Source organism: Chanodichthys erythropterus, chromosome 16 (assembly GCF_024489055.1).
Source record: "Chanodichthys erythropterus isolate Z2021 chromosome 16, ASM2448905v1, whole genome shotgun sequence".
Classification (NCBI taxonomy): domain Eukaryota; kingdom Metazoa; phylum Chordata; class Actinopteri; order Cypriniformes; family Xenocyprididae; genus Chanodichthys; species Chanodichthys erythropterus.
The window spans coordinates 10,287,374-10,309,220 of record NC_090236.1 but is presented as its reverse complement, the minus strand read 5'-3'; the positions used below and the strand labels follow the sequence as shown (position 1 = coordinate 10,309,220).

Genomic DNA, 21,847 nt, shown 5'->3' with positions numbered 1-21,847 from the left:
TCACAATAGGTGTATTGTGATTGTCAAAACATTTTAGTAACTAAGCTGAATTTTATTAGGTTTGGTGACATGTTACAATGTTTACATGGTAGGCTACAATTTCTGGTAAGCTTCACTTTTTTATTATTTTAATTAAATTATTATTATTTGATTATTATTGTGATTTGATTTAATATTGACTCATTTGGATAAATATTAGGTAGGCTACACAAGGTAGGCATTAATTTTTCTCAAGAAAAAACAACTCACCTAACTTAATGCTGTAAACATACAGAGAGCCCTATCAGCTGGCAGTATTATTTAAAAATAACAATTTAAATATAATGCATTTTTTATTATAATAACAACAACTTTATTTAATGATATAAGTAAAAATATAATAAAGATGTAATACAGTACACATATCAGCCAAAACAGGTTCTGTGTGAGGGGCTGCTAGCTGACAGCGTTCGGGCATTTCTGAGAGATTTACCTCAGATGAAGGTAAGTGTGAATACATAAATCCATTTTGAAAAACATGTTTACAAGAACATAACATTATACGTTGTTTGATGTTGTAATATTTTTTAATCTGTATTTCTGCATGTCACATTTACAAGCACCAAAGCGGTATTTATTGTTTGAATTTCGTAATAAAATTGACAGAATCTGAGAGCTGAGATTTTTTTTCTATCATAAGTAACCTGCTCAGTCTAGTCTGTCGGTCTCTCTGTCCTCTTTACTTCACAATTTTTCTGTGCGTGAGAAAATGGATGTGTGGCGTGAGAGCGTGTGTCTCACATTTTATTGCATTTGTATTAGCTGTTTGAAGAGTAAAACAAATCTGTGGGTCTTAACGCAATTACAATAGGCAAGCCGGTCGGACTAATAAAAGGGGAAAAAAATAATTAATTGGGTCGGTCCCAATTAGGATTTAATTAGAATTCAATTTAAATTGACAGGGTCGGTCGGGTTATGGCAAACAAGAATATTTTTAAGGATGGCCTATTAGTTATTTGAAACGTGTGAAGCTTGAACATATTAGCAACACAGCTAGTAAGACAGCGTTCGGTTTTATTGTTGTCATCAATTAATACACTTCTTAATTACATTACATTACATTTTTACATTATGTTGTCAATAAATGACCTTTATCAGTAAGTTTTGGCCACTGCCTGACATCATCTACCCAATGTTCCCTTTCACCAGACATTTTCTGTAATGAGCAGGATACGCTTTCATTGAAATGTCATTAACACCTTCACAATTCGCAGGCACGCAGTAATGGCGGCAGGCAAGATGGCGGCGCCCATAGAATTCGCGGCGGATTTGTGTATAGACCCCTTAAAAGTTTGTAAACATTGCAACGTTTCCTGGTGGGCGGGGCTTATCTGGAGGCAAAAAGAGACTGGACTCAATGTTGACAAGCGTTAGCTAGCATGTTTTAGGAGGGATTTATTAAACATGGATGCAGAAGAATGATCGGAACTGTCCGAATATGTACAGTCACTGACTCTGCGGGACCGTGACAGCTATTTTTGTAAATTAACTCTCGCGGATGGAAGCATCTGCTGCCTGACCCGTATGCCATACGGCCACAGGAGTGGCATGAAGACTTGACGGGGCTGCCGAGGGTGGAGTGCGGCCGGACATCTACACTTACGAAAATATTTTATATTACCTGATATGAAGTGTGCACTGCAAACACAAGCATTATTTATGATCGTCTCCGTCCAGTCTGTATGAAAGCTCCAAATTCAAAAATAATTTCACATTTCTACTACATAAATGACCAATTTTAAGTACACATTCATCTTTCCAGGGGTGAAGCACCCCTTTAAGTCAAATCCTAAAGAAATTGTGGAATCTCTTCAGTTTCTGCTGCTGAAAAAAGTCCTGCTCAAAATGTCTTTATTGTGATTCACAAAAAGTACTGTAGAATTTACCCACCATTAAAATTTAACCATGATGCTTTGCAGATTTACAGCAACTTGCTGTATACAGGTTCTACAGTAAGGATTTATTCATTTTACGGTAATAATGCTGTGGAAACTATACAGAAATTTGTTACAGTGTATGGAATGCCCTCACTAGGATAGCAAAACAAACCTGTGTGTTCTGTTTTGTTTGCCTTTGGTATCTTGTTGTATTGTCCTGTCTTGTTGCCGTTTATTCGGGATATACACTACTTTTTTACTGTTAAATGGCCGTCAACAGAGAAGGATGCTTTTTTTTCTGCCCATATATTTATCACACTGTGGTCTGTTGCTGATGCCCATGTGATGAACTCTGTAAGCAGAAGTCAGTCTCTGCTTGAATGTTTAAGTGTTGCTTCACTTGTGTGTTTTTGTGGTTGATTTCTGTTCAACACTCACAGTGTAGATTCACACATTATTTTGACCTGTTTGCTCAGAGGTTCAGCACGCTCATTCCTGGAACCAATGCAGGCACAACACATTTAGTACTGTACTTGAAATATATTTAAAACTTTTTAGTACTGTACTTGAAATATTTGTAATACAGTACATTTAGTACTGTACTTGTAATACTTTGTAATACAATACATAATTGTGAGAAATTAATTAGGAAATATGAGAGACTGAGGATGGTTGCAATACTGTTTTTATCTCAAACTTTGATATAATTTCAAATAGTTTATCTTTTGAATGCATTTATTTTGTTAATGAAATTTTCTTGTTCAAAATTATTTTAAACCAACCTCTATGAACCCCTTCCACCAACTATATACATTTAATTTTTAAGTATATTAATTAAAAAAGGTGATCAAAAAAAAGAAAACATTTTATTGTAAAACAGCAAAACTATTGAACACAAATAATAAATAAAACAAAATAACAATTAAACATAACAGTTTGCGTTAATCACTTTGACAGTTTTTTTCAAAATGGGAGCTTGTACAATGTAACATTTTGTTCAGTAATTAACAACCCTCTCTTTTTTTTTTCTTTTTTTTAAATTAAATGTATCGAGTAAATGTTGTATATCAAATATCTGAAGAGAAATATCTGCTGGTTCAGATTATACACTGCTGTCATGTAACATGCATTAACCTGTTGAAAACTCATAAGTAAAATGTTGATTTGTTGTTGTGTTGTGGTCAGTTTGAGTTGCAAATTGCTGCTGCAAATTGTCTATTTTGGTCACTTGCTGACGCTTATGTGGTTTCATGCGATATTTCTTCTCTGAAACATGAGGAAACAGAGACACTGCAAGAAGTGACCAGCTCCTCTCATTCTCTCTCTCTCTCACACACACACACACACACACACACACACACACACACACACACACACACACACACACACTCCACTGCAGACATGATTCACCCTCTGATCCTCTCTGGGATTTTACTTTACATCTCAGGTAAGACAGAAATATAATTCTATTTAAAAGCATTATTATACTATTGTACAGTCAATTTTTTTTAAACTGGAATTCTTTAAGCTATAATTATACTATATACATTAACATCAGTACATGTACAGTTTGTGAGTGTTTTATGTTTTCTCCTCTACATTTATTCTTGTCTTCAGGTGCTGCTGGAGTTAATAGACTGAAACTTAATATAGCAGTGAAATCTGGATCATCTGGCATTATTCCATGTGTGTATGATAAACAACATAAAGAAAACCGCAAATATTTGTGTAAGGGGACAGTTTGGAGCTCTTGTAGTATATTGGCATATGCAAATGAGACAGGAAAATATTCCATCACTGATTATCCAGACCAGAGTATTTTTACAGTGCGATGGGACAGACTGAATACCTCAGACTCTGGAAAATACTGGTGTGCTGTGGAGATTGGTGATTATGGCACCGTAGACGCTGGTTATTATTTGTATCTGACAGTACAATCAGGTAAAGAACATCTTTCCAAATTTCCTTTGTTGTCTGAGAAACATTTTATTAAAATAGAATGTAATATAATAATGAAATGATGTAGCTATAAGGAATGTTATAAGTAATGAAATGGTTAGGAGAATTGTTGTTGGGTTAGATATGATAGAATAATTCGTTTGGGAATCAGAAACTCTCGCAGCGCTGAATGGTTTAGATTTGAGCTGGAGTCGAGCTATGCTTGTTGCATTGTATGTTTTAACTAAGAAATGCAATTAGTTACTTTTTTAGGTAATGTGTCGCAAACACAATATTGTAATGCATTACTTTCATAACTTTCCCCAACACTGCTCAAGTAGGTACTCTGAATAATTACTTTAAAAAAGTAAAAATAAAAGGCGCTAAAAAAGTTTTTTATATTTAGTATGAATGTCTGTTGTATTAGTGTAATCCAGACATTCGCCATGTTGTCATTATAATGTGACCTACCAGTGTCAGCTGCATCATGTCACTGTCATTTACAAATCCTCTCCCATGGCCTCATGTGAAAGTAAATTGTCCAACATATGTACACTTCAGAATCTAACCGGAAGTAGTAGGTCAACCAGGTACTTTTAGTCTACTCTTTTATGGCTGAATCCCAAATGGCACCCTAAACTCTCACGGTCTTCTTCTGAGTCCACACTTTCGTGACGTAATGCCGCTTTGACTGCTGGGTAAAGTCCTCTGCAAAGCTCGCAAACTTGCGGGCTCCGCTGAAGTGCACATCGAGGGCACATAGTGGCCGCAAAGGGAGTGTTCGTGAGCACCCTTCTGAAACCTAAAATGATAAATGGGACACCCTACGGTCTCGTGGACTTAACGGACATGCGCACGCGGCAGCCAATGTAAGTCCACAAGACCAAAAGTGCATAGAAGTGTGCCATTTGGGATTCAGCCGATGAGTACTGTGAATTCGGACACACATGCCCTGTCCAAATACCCACAATTGCAGTCTAGGCCACTTGAGAGCAGGTGCAGTGAACTTAATGCACACACTACCTTGAATACCACTTCGGAGCGTATCCCATCATGAATTATGTTCGTAAACTCACATGCCCCGAAATCGATATCAAGGAAAATATATGACTGTAAGTTAAACTAATTATATATTACATAGTATTTGGTAGTTAAATATGTTTCGGGTAATCAAAAGTTCTACACACATGCAGTCTTCATGTCCACTTGAACACTTGAGCCAAATACAGGAAATGTGTCATGTAAGCAGACAAGAAGTGGTCAAGTGCAAAGACCACAAGTATGGGTATTTGGACAGGGCAACCGTACTTCTTTTGTCACATACACCTACTGTTTTTCACCGACTATATAGTAGGGAAGTATGTGACTTCAGACCCAACCTCTGTTTTTGATGCACCAAAAACAAAGACTTTATAAATAGAAAGTGCAATCAAATAATTATAAATGGGAGAAAGTGCAACACGCAACATGACCGAATAAGTCCCGCCTTCTAAATAAAAGAGCCAATCGCCAATTGGTAAAGTCATCTTATCACTGCAGCTGCCGTTTGAAGCTTCTGAGACAAACATTTAGGACTGCATATGCGCATTGGCTGTTCCAGCCTGAAAAGTAAACCTTTTTAATGCTATTTGAGCATAAAAAAACACATTTATGATACAGGTGTTGTCAGATCACATTGGTGATTTCAAATATGAAATTTAATTGTACGCTTGGTGAACAGCTTTGGAGAATCTGATGTTTCTCCATTCAAATAGATAGAAGTTGTATTTTGATGACTGAAATAGCTGCCCAAGTAGTGTTTCAAAGATGGCCGCCGAGTAAAATGGCTTTTGCCTCACAAGGGTTTTTGACTACACTCTAAAAAAAAACTGTTTCCTTATACCTTTGTCCCTTATACCATAAAACAGTTGTATTCTGGGTAATATTTGTTGTTTTAAGAAAAGAGGCCTATAGGCTACTTTTTTAAAAATGACAAATAATACTACCCAGAATATATTATAATATACAGAATGCATTGTAATATACAGAAGTAATATACTGTAAAAACAATGCATTCTGGGTAATATTTGTTGTTTTCAAGAAAGTAGCATATAGCCTACTTTCTCAAAAATGACAAATAATTTTACCCAGAATGTATTCTTTTTATGGTACATTACTGATTCAATGGAAAACGGTATTTTACTGTGTAAATTTGTTTCGTTTTTTTGCAGTTATTTTTTAGAGTGTAAACCATTTGGGAATCGGACAACATTGGTTGTGCTGTATGTTTTTAAGTTACTAAAAACCGACTCAGAGTCATTAGTTCAGGAGTTGGACTGGTTGCGTGTAGAAAAAGCCTATTTCTTTAATGTACTAAAAAGAACCATCTTATAAGAACCATTTGTTCTGGATTGGATTACTCGGTTTGCTGATTCATGTATTTAAAAAAAAAAAAAAAAGCAGTTTAGCGCTATCAGTGCAGGAGAAGCTTTTTGAATTCAAAAATGGAAATTATTAATCTTATTGTCTTTTTGACTGTTTAAACAAGGTAAAAACAGTTTTTGTGGTGCATTTTTTACTTTTTCTTTGTGTTTTATGTGGTTTTCTACTTCAGTAGATAATTGTTTAGATTTAACAAAATATTTCATTCAAATTTTTGCTATCTGTGTTCAGCTCCTGATGTTTCTGTGATGAACAGCAGTGTATCTGGACATGAAGGTGGTAATGTCAGTGTCCAGTGTTTCTACAGTTCTGGATATCAGTATAGTCACAAACAGTGGTGCACATATAAAGATCAGAGATGTTACACAGTGGGGAGGACTGACACATCCCAGAATCCATCAATCCAGATCAGTGATGATGGGAGAAGATCCTTCACTGTGCTGATGACTGGACTGAGACTCAGTGATTCTGGATGGTTCTTCTGCTCAGTAGGAGAGCTGCAGGTTCCTGTTCAGCTCATTGTCAATGAACCCAAACTTGGTAAGATCACAAATCAATTCAGCTATAAAAATTGTGATGCTCTTAAAGGGGACCTAATGTCCTTTTTACAAGATGCAAAGTCATGTCAAAAACACACACAGTTCACATAAACACAGTCAGTTATGTCTGTGAACGTGAACAGCAAGTAAAGAAATTGCATGTGTATATTAGAGCTGTGTATTAAAGTGAAAGCAGAGTAATATACGGTACATACTGCTGTATGCTGTTAATATTAATTAAACAACACAATAAAACAGAAAATCACTCCCTGCTCTTGACTGAATTAACTTTAGTAGCTTTAGTAAGAATACATGTCTTGAATGTTGCTGTTAAACGCTCTGGCCAGGAGATAAACATGCAGACTGTGTACAGCTCACTGAGGGCGGAGTCTATGCTAATAGGGCAGAGTCTGTCTGCCGTCATGGGCGGGGCCTATGCATTTTGTGACATCACAAAAGTGAATTTTGCATCTGGGGTTCCCTTTAATGCTCTAAAACTAACCTCATGTTTTTATCCTTTCAAGCAGTGACAAACAGCACAATAACGACACCATCTGACTCTGAGACAGACATGTAGGTGACATTTTTGACCACTTACCTTTATAAATATCTTTATGAAATAATTATTAATGTCTATATGTGAGAGAATGAGTTGGGCTAATTAAGCATAATATCTGTAAATATTAGTTTGGTTTGATTCTGTACTTTAACAAATGACTTTCATTTACTGTTCATTCTTTTTCGCACGATTACAATAAATGGCCTTCAGCAAAGATCACAAAACCACCATAAAGACTTTATGAAAACTGACTGTATTCTAACTGAAGCCAAATAATATTTTTATTTCAGTAACATTGAATGTCTTGGCATTCTTGAGGAAAGAAGTGCATAGAGACGAGTGACAAGTACATTGTTTCTTCTTTTGAGTTTCATGTATAACATATTTGTCTTTTTCTTTTCACATTGTTTTGCAGGTTCACAACACAGTCATCTGCCAACAGAAATCCTAAAAGTCTGAATAAAATAGTAAACAGTAAGGAACAGCTGAACTGGGTTGATCAGATTAAATATTTTTAATATTTAATACGGAATTATGAAATGAAATCTGTACAATCATTTATCTATCAGAAAAGACAATGTAATACTCTGGAGTCAATCGTTGTTTAGCTGCTCCTCATACTTTGGAACAAAATTTCAGCCACATATGAAAAAAAAAACACATCATGCTTTAGTAAATCATAATAATGACATAAAAGCAGTAGCAAACCGTGATTTTCAAACCGTGGCCCTTTCACCACAAAAAGTAAACTCAGCCTAAAATCAGCCTAACATACTGTGTCCTCTTCTATAATACTGCATGTTACCTTTGACAATAAATGCACATTAGCAACAGATACTCCCACATCATCAGTGAACAGCGATTGTGGCACTTTGGAATCCACAATTTTGGAATTTTACAGACTGACCAGTAATTCTTCAAAATAACTGTTTTCTCAAATACAGCTTAACATAAATAATGGTGATGGAGAGTCGACTCCAAAAGATTCGATTCCTCGATTCCTAATAGCCCTAGAGTCAGAGTGGACTATACAGCAAAGGAATCAACTCTCATCTCAAACATGTGAAATTATCGGCAGATTAAACATTGTATGCCTGAGTTACAACAACTTCCTGATTCATGGCGTTAATTGCATACTTTAGCACCTAGCCAAGTGTTTCATGTGTTTAATGTGTTACTAGCATGTTTGGTACTTCATGGCATATTTAAATGTGTTTCAGGGAGTGAATTAAAGCATTTCCAGTTGCTAACAGGTGGCTCTATGACTAACTGAATATTTGCATGTAGATGTCTTTAGGCCAGGACTCTTATCAAACATGTGAAGTTGGGGCAGGTTGGATATTGGCGAAAACTCAGATTTTGTCAGGCCGCTACGGACATGCCCTCCATTGAAAACTTAAGATCTTTGCAATTTAACATCGCTAAGGCCTTTATATTAGACTTACCAAATATGATGTTCTTCTGGTTAAACCTCTGGGAGGAGTTTGTTAAAGGAACACTCCACTTTTTAAAAAAATAGGCTCATTTTCCAACTCCCCTAGAGTTAAACAGTTGAGTTTTACCGTTTTCGAATCCATTCAGCCGATCTCCGGTTCTGGTGGTACCACTTTTAGCATAGCTTAGCATAGTTCATTGAATCTGATTAGACCGTTAGCATTGCGCTTAAAAATGACCAAAGAGTTTTGATATTTTTCCTATTTAAAACTTGACTCATCTGTAGTTACATCGTGTACTAAGACCGACAGAAAATGAAAAGTTGCGATTTTCTAGGCTGATATGGCTAGGAACTATACTCTCATTCAGGCGTAATAATCAAGGAACTTTGCTGCGTAATATCATTGCACTGCTGCAGCCATGGAACGGCAGCAAAGTTCCTTGATTATTACGCCTGAATGAGAGTATAGTTCCTAGCCATATCACTTTTCATTTTCCCTCGGTCTTAGTACACGATTTAACTACAGAAGAGTCAAGTTTTAAAAAGGAAAAATATCAAAACTCTTTGGTCATTTTTAAGCGCGATGCTAACGGTCTAATCAGATTCAATGAACTATGCTAAGCTATGCTAAAAGTGGTACCACCAGAACCGGAGATCAGCTGAATGGATTCGAAAACGGTAAAACTCAACTGTTTAACTCTAGGGGAGTTGGAAAATTAGTCTATTTTCAAAAAAAGTGGAGTGTTCCTTTAAAGTACAACATCTGAAAATGGCAAAAATTTTGCGGAGAAAATTCAAAATATCTGACTTCCTGTTGGGTTTTCAGATCTTTCTCCCAGGGACTTTTTTGTGGGTATTGGGCTGTTACATGTGTCTACTGAATTCCATACTTGTATGTGAAAAATAGCGCAAAGGGCGCTTAATTGAAATTTTCTAGGTGGTGCTATCAAGCCATTTTGCCACACCTAATTCTGAAACCCATATCAGACGTAAATTTTCACCACTTCTGACGCATATGCAAAGTTTCATGAGTTTTCAAGCATGTATATGTAGGCCCTCAAAAATGAAGAAGAGAGAAGAACAATAATAGACCGAGCAACTACAATAGGGTCCTCACACCATTGGTGCACGGGCCCTAATGACACAAAGTGAAAATAAAGTGGCATTTTGGGGTTACAGAAACAACAGTTATCATGGTAAATACACAATACTAATATGAACTGTTAATGAAACACAAACTGCTCCTGATGAATAGAATGAACATTGCATGCTAATCCTTACCAGCGAACACACAAAGTACCAGTTATGTTGTATTTTGGTAATTTCATCACTTACTAATTGACGACAGAACTACGAAGTCAGATCGTAATTTCTTTTGGGCTTATTTATATGAAGTGATATACAGCGCATTTGCACATGCAATTGAAGAGAGCACGCTACGATCGCAGTATAATGGCTGCCAAGGCAAGAAAGTTCATTTTTCTGAGTTTTACTGACATATAGTCTGACAACATCTACTGTTCGTTCACTGTTGATCTCTTGAAGCTCATTTGGCACCCTTTTCCACGCTCGTTTGACTTGTGCCTGGCGCTCAGGATGAAGTTGGAATGCGTGCCTGACAATGCTCCCGTTTGTTGTGGTCATAATGAGATAGTTCTGCGTCTAAATAAATGCAATTCTTGTCAAGAAAAAAAAAGAGAGACAGAAACAGCAGTTGTCAGCAGGCCAATGATGACCACTGCTACTCCATATAGCTCCGCCCCTGTCTTTCATTCATTGGTATCTCTTAATTGCTGTGGTCTCAAAAGCTTTGGCTTTCTGCGCAAAATTAGGCTCTGGTGTAGGTCTTCCTTTGCCAGATAACTCCAGATTTTCTTTAAAAGTAAATCTCGAAAATGGTGTGGATAATAAATTACCAAATAACGTCTGCCTCATTAGTGTTGCTTGTGGTTTCCATGAGGAACAGTGTTTTTGTTGTTGTTTTTCTGATTGAGTTTCCCACACTGGGCGGAATGTGTCACAAACTTAGTGATAACAAGCCCCACCTATTAAAGGGACTATATGACTGGTCAATTTTCCTGTATTTTAAAATAATCGCTATGGCTTGTCCCTCTGTAATTTCACAGCTGGACCACCAATCACATTCTAATATGGAGAAAACGGACATCTGAAAACACAAACTGAACTGGCAGATTTCCCCAAAGGGATTTAGAAGTTTATTGTCCTATATGAGCGCCTTTAGGGCCCTGATGGTTCCCCTGAATTTATGACATAAAAAGACACATTTGTGACAAAAGTTCTGAATTATGAGATAAAAGTCTAAATTATGACATTAAAAAGCTGAAATTCTGACAAAAGTAATAATAATAAATGAAAAATTCAAAATAAAAGTAATTAAAAAGTCAAGATTATGAGATAGTACTAAGTCATTATGAGATAATATATGAGATATTTTTATGACAAAAATTGAAATTAGGTTTCCATAACAAACAGCTTCTTTCATTAATGATAACACGAAACTAAGAAACTTGTTTCTCTGTTTCTGTTTTTGGCAGTAGTTATGACTACAGCCTCAATACCTGAAACACACATGTAAGTGTGAACATTGTTATTCCGTCATTCATAGCAACCGATACCAAACTGTTACATGTCACTATAAATAATGTTATTTTTAATTGCAGAGATGAAACCAAGCCATCTCTAATAGCGGCCACAGAGACTAATACTACAGAAATGCGCAGCCAGGATGAGCAAAACAATTATTTAAGGCACGTAAATGGGCTTTTGCTTTAACAGATGAACTTGCTATGCATTAAAAGTAAGTATAGTTCTGCATGATAAACACAAATATGTCTCCATCACTCTAGGCATGATGGGATTCTGCTCATGAGTCTTGTAGCGATGCTCGTGCTGTTGCTGCTTGTTTCTCTTGTTGTAATAGTAACCTGGAGACTGAGAAAGAAGCCGGGTGAGTTTTCTCTTACTTCTGGAGAACTGACAGTATATTATTGTGATTCATTTAACAAATACAGGGGTTTTTTAAGAGTGTCCATGAAAAATATTGATGTTTAATCTTCATATTTCACTCTGACAGAGAGGGGTCACATTAGAGAAGAAGAACATTTCAACAGCACCAGTAATGCAGTGAGTGGTTGCTATCTCACGACCAATTCGTACTTATTTTACGAGGTGGCTATTTCGTATGAATTCATACGACTTCACTCGTACTAATTCGTACGATTTGTCTAAACCCCTGTGACGGTTAGGTTTAGGGGTGGGGTTTGGGGTAGGTCATTCGTATGAATTCATACGAATTTGTAAACTCGTAAAATACGTACGATTTAGCAAAAAACGTGTGAATTCGTACGAGTGAGGTCGTATGAATTCGTTCGAAATTAGCCACCTTGTAAAATACGTACGAATTGCCGTGACATACTGAAGGAATTCAGAAATCTTCAGAAAATAATCTAATCTGTGTTTGTTTGATTCAGACTCCCTCTGAAAACCAGATGACATCCAGCAGTTCAGCAGCTGCTACTGTAAGTCATATCTGTCTATGACTATCTGTAGACCAGTGCTTCCCAAACTGTGGGCCACGGCCCCCCGGTGGGCCGTAGCGGTATTGCAGGGTGGCCGTGGATAGGCTAAATCAAGATATTAAAATAATTAAAAAAATTAAAATATTCTAATTGTTCTGAAATGTGATTTCTTCCCTCCTTATTACACAAACATAAAACATATAAAAAAATTATTTTTTCACATTATAGCGAGGTGAGATACTTATTTTCAAACTGACGTCAGTTGCTTAGCAGGAATTCACAGTTGGTCATAATTAACCTCCAATTCAATAATGCCACGGTGGAGCAGAGGATGACAATAACCCAATAACAGACCTAACTGCACTTCAAGTAAATGTAAAACTAGTAAGTAGCTACAGCGAGGAGTACATGTATCCTGTATGAACCTGAAAAGTTCATTTGCAAAAACCGATAAACGCAATTTTAAAATAAATAAATAAATAAATAACTGACTGCTGTGCGTGTGCATTATTCTCCACATAGACTATAGCACGTTCTGAACTCAAAATCCGTTTTGTCAAAAAGCCGGTATTTTAGTCAAAGCTGACTAAAATTGATCGAGGATTTATAATTTCGATTCCTGCAAGTCCTTGTACACCTTACACGACTTTTACATGCTGAACCCTTGTTTGTCCTTTTGCGTTTGTGTATGTGTGCGCGCGCGTGTATGCAGAAGTGCGTGTGTGTATGTGTGCCGATGTTAGCGTGTTTGTGTGCACGTGTGTTTGAGTGCGTTTTGAATAACTTGGTTTTGTTTAACTCTGAAACATGAAATGTGGAGTTGCTTTTGCCAAAAAACGACTGTTGGAGTTATCTGCTTTTGCCTAAACTTTTATTTTTTTATTTTTTTTTTTTACATACTTTTTTTTACCTTAAGTTACCTGTATTTTTTGGAGTTATTACTTAATCAAAACAACCCAACTGCAGTTTGATTGATGAAAAACATGATTTGTGAGAATTCATAAAAACGGAGTTATATGTTTTTGCAAATGAACTCTTCAAATATATTTGTAAAGAATGTTTACGTCATCTTTCACAAGAATATAAAAATATTACATTTTATGGTAGTTTTATTCACAAGAAATTCTTACAAACTGGTTAATAAATGTTGATAATTTTGTGCAAAGAGACTTTATGAAATATATATATATATATATATATATATATATATATATATATATATATATATATAATATTAATATTATATTATATTATATTATATATATATATATATATATATATATATATATATATATATATATATATATATATATACTACTGATCTATATATTTGTTTATAATGGGTGGGGCGGGGCAGGTGGGATTGGGGGGTCGTGGAGCTTTTGCTATGTTTTTGGGGGGGCCTTACTTACCACTTTGAAGTTTGGGAAGCTCTGCTGTAGACATTTACTGAGATGCTGATGGCAATTTAATGATCATCAAATGTGTTTATTCACAGTCTTCTGCCTCAGTGGATGACAATTCAGTGTTATACAGTTCTGTGATCTTTCATAAGGCAGTAAGTGTCATCTTTGAATGTTCTAAATGTTCACAGCCTGTTTGTCCAATTCAAAAGAGAAACTTGTTTGTAAATGATCACACTTTTTTGCACTTTTTTGTAATTGCAAAAATTACACACTAATGATTGTGAAACAGACTTGAGATTCTTACCGGTGATCGTGTTTATTCACAGAGTTTATCATCAGTGGATCCAGAGGGTGACGCCCTCTACAGCTCTGTGAAGAAACCTCGCAAGGCTGTGAGTTTATAACATACACACCCTTCTCCTTAATAAACTTATGAGCAATTGAAAGTAAATCACTGTAAATTAGTAGTAAGTAATTATAATTTTAGTTATAATTTTATATAGTTTTAGTTAGTGTAAACCTGTTAACTGTCACCTTTCTTTTTGAACATAGACACGAATATGCAATCCAAACTGGTTGTAATTCATTAATGGATTGGAATAAGATTATTGCTGGGGAAAAAAATAAAGTACAAAAAGTTTTGATTGTAAAATAGTGCAGTAAATTTGTAATACAAAACATGACACCACCCATTAGGGGGAGGAGCCTGATAAAAGGATTTAAAGGGATACCCAAAAATGAAAATTAATCATCAATAGATAGAAATGCAATGTCCGATTTGAACCAGATGAATACTGAGGGTTTAAGCTTTCGAATTATACCCAATTTATGATGATTAATAAAATATGTGATATAATAGGCAATAAAAAAGAGCACCAAGCATCCCACTGGTGGGACACTGACAGTTAACAGGTTATATATAGCTAAAAAATGTAAATGTGTCAGTGTTGTTGTTGTTGTTGCATTATATAGTTGAAATAAAATGAATAATTCCAGTCTTGCATAGAAATGCATTTAATTTCTCTGCATCTTACAGGCACATTAGAGTGGATTCTTGACCAAATGGAGGACAAAGACGACACATCAACACTTTAGAAAGAGCTGCAATCTTCATGTTTCTTTTCATGCAAGTCCAAATTAGGCCTTCATAAAGTGTAGGGTTACATAAATGCAGTTTTGCTAGTTGTAATTAAATTACAGTTCAATAAAAACATGTTATTTTACTTTGCATTTATTTTTATTTGTTTGTTTTTAATAAATTTTAATTGCACAATAAGGACATTACATTCTCTGCATTAAAGGGTTAGTTCACCCAAACTTTGTTCATCTTCGGAACACAAATTAAGATATTTTTGATAAAAAAAAGTACACTTTCAGTGGCCAGAAAGCTACTAAAAACATATTTAAAACAGTTCAACCTTAATATTATAAAGTGACAAGAATACTCTTTTGTGCGCCAAATAAAACAAAATAACGACTTTTCAATAATATCTTATTGATGGGCGATTTCAAAACACTGCTTCGAATCTTCTGTTTCCAAACCCATAAGACAAACGAAGATCAATTTAATGAAATCTGAGAGCTTTCTGTCGCTCCACTGACAGCTACACACTACCACTTTGAAGTCCCAGAAAGGTAGTAAAGACATCATTAAAGTAATCGTGACTGCAGTGGTTTAACCTCAGTTTTATGAATTGACGTGAGTGGTGCTTTGTTTGCAAAAAAATAAACATAATTTCCCACTTTATTTACAAAATATTTATCTCGTCGCTTCATAAAAGTGAGGTTAAACGACTCACATGGATTACTTTTATGATGTTTTCGTTACTACCTTTCTGATGCTTGTTGCATTATGGTAGTTGTGTAGGCTGTCTGGAGGAACAGAAAGCTCACAGATTTCATTAAAAAGATCTTAATTTGTGTTTCGAACATGAATGAAAGTCTTACAGGTTTGGAATGACATGAGTAATTAATGACAGAATTTTTTTTTTTTTTTTTTTGGTGTACTAACCCAATTAATATATGTAGCTAACTAACTAATATACCTGGCATTAAAATTTGCTGTAGTAACCAGCACCGGTTCTTTGTAATTTCTGGCAATTATGCATACATTAAACTGGATAAATGGTCTAATCAGTCTTGTTTGTATCATGTGATGTATTTATATTGTTACAGACCAGCCAAGTTTATCAAATTAATGATGATTTTAGTCTGTATATACTTGTAATTCAGGGATTACTTAAGTGTTTTGTTCTACTCTTCTGTAGATTTGATTTCTATCAAATATATACTGTAAAGTCTCTGTCTCCCTCTTGTGGTGCTTTTTGGGACCCACAGCATTCTAATGGGCTAATGATGTGGGTTGAGATAATTAGTGGAGTCAGGTGTTTCAGGTTCATGAGAAGCCTTAAATCCTTCAGATTGTGGCTTTCTGGGGAGGAGAAGGAGTGGTTGAAGAGATTTGCTGTGGTTAGTTGACATGTACTTTGTGTAACTGAGAGAATGATTGTAATTTTGTTGGATGAGTGGGATGTTGTGTTGGCTAAATAAATAAATATTTGGCTTGAAAAACAAATAGGGAGAAAAAAAAGCTTCCCTTTAGGCTTTATTTCTTTTATTTTCAGAGTAAGTGAAGGAGGGGTCTTAAGAGTTACGCATCTTTTGACTCTTCTTAAAGAAGTAAGAATTTTACAGTAAAATATCCAGAAACCACTAGGCCAGTCTTATATATTTTGTTCACTTGAGTACCTAAAATAACCCAAATGTTTCCAACTATTTGTAAATCATGAGAAAATCGCAATTTAAACCAAGGTTCCGGGACATGTGAGGAGTCGCCTGTCAATTGCGTCATACCCGCATTACCCTCGGTTTCCGGTTTTATTTTGTAGAAACCATGGAAACACCAAAGACGCTTTAATATATCAAATGTTTTAATAGACAAGGGAACAACTGTCTTGATATATTTATAGACAGAAAACTAATTGTTATATAGCTCAACATGTTTAGTCTTATTGTTTAAATCTAATTTTCTTGATTTTTTTTTTTTTTTTTTTTTTTTTTTTTTTTTTGCGAGCACCATGCCTTACCTATGGAGGACCAGGGGTGCCACTTAAAAATAAAAAGAAGAATCAATTAATTAATTTAATAATTCAAACATAAAAATGTATATAAATGATTCACTTTTTATATGGGCAAATTAATAGACATATTTAAAGTTGTTTATTTAATTCCTGTTTTTAAATGTAGTTTAATAAAACAATAAAACAATAAATTTTTAAAATCTTTTTTGAATGTATAAATAAATAGACAAATTTGAAATTGGATATTTAATTCATTTTTTAAAACGTAGATCAATAAAACAATAAAAAGTTCATTAGTAAATCATTTTAAATGCGCATTTAAATCGCTTTTTTAAAAAGAATTTGGCAAATGCTTTTCTTTCTCTATTTACCAATTGCTTTTCTTTGTCGGTTTGCCAAATGCTTTTCTTTATCCATTTGTCAATCGAGTGGTAAAATGCCATTGGACAGTACACACGTGGGAGCAACCAATCAACTTTCGCCTCAATTTGAAGAGCCAATCCTCTCTCACTTGTAACACTCACTGTCATTGGACAGTTAGTACGGTGACCGGGAGGGGACATGTTCGGTTCATTTAGTTTTGTCGTGGCCACAACATATAAACTCGTGTGAACGTGATAATATGCCGTGGCCAAAGATTAATTCGTGGGAACGGCCACGAGATCGTTTTGTCGAGGTAACGACATCCTTATGTCGTGGCCACGCCATGTAAAGTCGTGGCCTCGAGATCATATGTTGAGGGAACGATATATTGTTCTCATGGCCACGAGTTAAATGTGTAAACAACCTGTGCAACCATAGCAACCTGGAATTATCACAAATGGACAATACCATAATAATATTTTTAATTAAGAAAAAGAACGGAATTAAGAAATTATTATATTAACATAGTGCATATTATATTGTATTGCGCGCGATGTTGCAGACATCATTCTTTTAAATCCATTCACTTATCGTTTATTTTTTATTTAATATTTTTATATTATTAGTTACATCTGTATATTCAGGGTGCGATTTGTGAAAAAACCGTAGGAGGTGGATGTTTTGAAAAGTTTTTTTTTTTTTTTTTTTTTTTTTTAAAAACCACAGTGGAGCTATATACTATTTTTGGCAGCTGTTACAGAAACATTTTTACAAAAAAATTCTGATTTAACTTTGAGATTTGAAGTATTAGATATAGTTTAGATATTTATATAGCTATGATAGAAATGCAAAATCAATCGGTAGTTATTAATAGAATAACGAGACACAACCCTTTACATTCAATCGCGTTTGGTCCCATTTATTTATACACGTTTACCTCAGATTTCATTAGATAGAATATAAGCTGTGCTGTACACAGAGTTTCATAATTTACCGAGGTCAGAAAATGTAGTTTACTAGGGGGGTACAGGGGCATGCTCCCCCGAGAAAATTTAGATTTCCCTGGTGTACATATGTGCATTTTTAAGACTTTTAAAGGCCAACAAATTGGATAACAATAGCTTTAAAACCATGACAACAAATACATGCATGCACAGTTTTGAGGCAGCTTTAATCGCATGTGTGGTAATTTCATGACTTAACTTACAACAGAACACCGAAAGCCATTGCTCATAGTTTCTTTTGCGCTTTATTTATGCTATAATAAAGTAATTATGCAGCGCGCGCCGGCGCATTTGCTCATGCAATTCTTGAGTGCGCGCCACGAGCACAGTATAACGGCTGATTGGACAGTCGTGTTCATTTTTCTGAGTGTTTATTTTTCTTACTAACATCATCCGACCGCAGTTCACTGTTGTTCAGCTGAAGCTCACTCGTTGTCACCGGCACCTTTTCCGCGCTTGTTTGACTTGTCGGAATGCGCGTCTGAAAAGTGTCCCATTTGTTGTGGTGGTAAAGAGACAGTTCTATATAAACGCAGCGTTTTATTTTGCGATGTTTTAAAAAAAGATTTTTATTTTTGGTATTTTATATGCTCTTGGTGGTTTGTGGAGTAGCATCACCCAGGGGGGATATTTTTTTTTATCCCCACCGGTCTGTTTTCTCTTGTAGCCCCTCGTGCCTGTGACAGCATTCGAATTAATTCAGAGTTTAAGTTTTAAAAATGTGTTACTATTTTAGAATATTTTGTTTATTATTTGTATATAACCTATGAAAGCTTTATTTATGATTTTATTTTATTTCTGTAGGCGCACGGGAATTTTACAAGGAGATCATTTACGGGAATATTATTTATATATAGGCCTATATATATATATAGATCTATATATATATATATATATATATATATATATATATATATATATATATATATATATATATATATACCACCCTTATTTTTCATTCTTAATTAGAAATATTATTATGGTATTGTCCATTTGTGATAATTCCAGGTTGCTATGTGCTATGGTAGCGCAGGTTGTTTACACAACTCGTGGCCATGAGAAATTATGTCGTTCCCTCAACATATGATCTCGAGGCCACGACATAAGGATGTCGTTACCTCGACAAAATGATCTTGTGGCCACAACTTATTATCACATTCTCACGAATTAATATCTTGTGGCCACGAGTTTATATGTTGTGGCCACGACAAAACTAAATGAACCGAACATGTCCCCTCCCGGTCACCGTACTAACTGTCCAATGACAGTGAGTGTTACAAGTGAGAGAGGATTGGCTCTTCAAATTGAGGCGAAAGTTGATTGGTTGCTCCCACGTGTGTACTGTCCAATGGCATTTTACCACTCGATTGACAAATGGATAAAGAAAAGCATTTGGCAAACCGACAAAGAAAAGCAATTGGTAAATAGAGAAAGAAAAGCATTTGCCAAATTCTTTTTAAAAAAGCGATTTAAATGCGCATTTAAAATGATTTACTAATGAACTTTTTATTGTTTTATTGATCTACGTTTTAAAAAATGAATTAAATATCCCATTTCAAATTTGTCTATTTATTTATACATTCAAAAAAGATTTTTAAACGTTATTGTTTTATTAAACTACATTTAAAAACAGGAATTAAATAAACAACTTTAAATATGTCTATTAATTTGCCCATATAAAAAGTGATTCATTTATATACATTTTTATGTTTGAATTATTAAATTAATTAATTGATTCTTCTTTTTATTTTTAAGTGGCACCCCTGGTCCTCCATACTTACCAAGCCTCAGAGAAAAACACTATTTTGTCAAGTAGCTAAGATAGCATAATCAGATGCAGCTTTATTTTTAATAACAGTAATACAGAATTTTCTCCTTCATACAATACGTTTTAAAATGAATTGCATGCCATTTATCAACACAAGCCATCCAGCATTTAATATGATATTCTAAAATCGATCTATCTTACTGCAGTGTGTAACAATGTCTCACAACAGCCGCCGAGCGAACGCACAGAGTAACGTTATAACATAATTTTCAACACACTCAGAGGTACACTCAGAGCTGTGTTACCTCATACTCATGACCTGAAAAGTGGAAGCGGCGCCAACAACTGTGTCATAATAAAAGTCCCGCTGCTCGCGGAGTGTGTCGCGCAATTGACCTTTCGCCGGGAGTTTGATTGACAAGCGATCTAACCAATCAGAACGCCGCATCCGCCATTTTGTCCGACAAAGCAGCCAGTAGTTAAAAGATTAACCTCGGTGGAGTTAAACTTGAAAAATGGTGTGTATTGACGTCCTTCCGCGTTTGAAACAACATTCATTCTCATGTTCATGGACTAATAGGAAGAGATGATCGGTTTTTATGAGCGGTTGAGCTGAGGATCTACAGCAATCTGTCACGATCATGGTCACGACACATTAAAGAGCAACAAAACGGTTTTTATTGTTTGAATTTCTTAAATAACTACACGGTTTGAAAGCTGGGACTTGTTTAATATCATAAGTAACTTGCTCTGTCTTGTCTGTCGATGTGTGGTCAGTATCCTCTTTGTTCCGCGATGTATTTTTCACTGCGTGTGGAGTGACAGCGCCACGGCTTGTCGGACAAAGCAACAGTAACTAAGGGGGGCGGGGCTCGGCAAAGGCTAATTGCTCCAGCGGCCTCATTCAGCTCCCACAACACTCGTTCCTGCTCTGCTTCATACTACCAGGGGCGGACTGGCCATCTGTGTGATCTGGAGAATCACAGAACGGCCGGCGGGCTGGCCCACCACCTGCCACGCACGCAGTCATCACCTGTTTTTTTCCCCCACTAATCTGTTTCACACTCCAGTACTGTAGGTGGCAGCAATGCACCTTTAAGTTGGATGCCAGCTGCACTGGCCGTGGCCGCCAAGTAAGGAGAATAAGAAGTGAAAGAGTAGGAAGAAACCAACAGCAAAGACGTTAGAAAGAAGAAGCATAGAAACAAACAAACAATATGCATAACACAGCCACGGGTTCAGCCTGAGGGACTGCAGTGTGTTGAGACCTCCATTTCTATATGAGTATTCAAGTTAATCTAGAATAATGTGCTTTTAACACAACATCTAGTTAACATCAGTGCTATGGCTATAATTTGGATGGTATAGTATCATGAGCCAAAATTAAAGTCTTGTGACACTCATGCCAAGCGTTATTGTTGTTGTTGTCGAGTTTCCGCACGCCGATTGCTTTGGGCCGGGCCTAGTCAAAGTCCAGGGCCGTTTTTTAGTCCCAGTCCATCTCTGCATACTACAGTAACGTTAATAATTGCATCCATGAACATGATTTCTTCCAGAGTCCTCTTTTGCACCATCCGTTGAGGTGAAGACCACATGTCCCAAGATGCCATGCTCAAACTTGGCATCATCATTGTTTTGAATAGACCTCTAGCGACCTCTAGCGGACATAAATCCTACATACTGCAACTTTAAGCTTAGAAACACAATTTCTGTTTCTTTATCATGAAAAAGTTACACACTTTAAGAATTTGTTTAATGCATAAACAACCGCTTGCCCTCTGTGAACCTGACAAGTTAAAAGAAACTGTGTTTGAACAGTCGTTTATGGACCCTTTTTAATCTGTTACACAAATTAATCTTATTTGCATTTGTCATTATT

General features: G+C 35.7%; 1 protein-coding gene across 1 annotated transcript; it reads left to right on the top strand.

The window, feature by feature from the left end:
• Window positions 1-3,214: 3,214 nt before the first annotated feature.
• On the top strand, window positions 3,215-16,329 carry LOC137002749 (polymeric immunoglobulin receptor-like). Its single transcript, XM_067362600.1, has 13 exons — window positions 3,215-3,363; window positions 3,534-3,857; window positions 6,507-6,815; window positions 7,339-7,387; window positions 7,789-7,847; window positions 11,364-11,400; window positions 11,490-11,576; window positions 11,676-11,776; window positions 11,903-11,952; window positions 12,300-12,347; window positions 13,846-13,905; window positions 14,080-14,145; window positions 14,790-16,329. Exons 1-13 carry the CDS (start codon window positions 3,318-3,320, stop codon window positions 14,796-14,798), a joined length of 1,245 nt encoding a protein of 414 aa, XP_067218701.1. The 5' UTR covers window positions 3,215-3,317; the 3' UTR covers window positions 14,799-16,329.
• Window positions 16,330-21,847: the final 5,518 nt, after the last annotated feature.

What these genes read in the sequence shown, in the direction of transcription:
- LOC137002749 (XM_067362600.1), top strand. Translation starts at nt 3,318, where the DNA reads ATGATTCACCCTCTGATCCTCTCTGGGATTTTACTTTACATCTCAG. An exon ending in GAGCAAAACAATTATTTAAG is followed by an intron (nt 11,577 to 11,675) that starts GCACGTAAATGG and finishes CCATCACTCTAG; the next exon opens with GCATGATGGGATTCTGCTCA. An exon ending in GAGACTGAGAAAGAAGCCGG is followed by an intron (nt 11,777 to 11,902) that starts GTGAGTTTTCTC and finishes TCACTCTGACAG; the next exon opens with AGAGGGGTCACATTAGAGAA.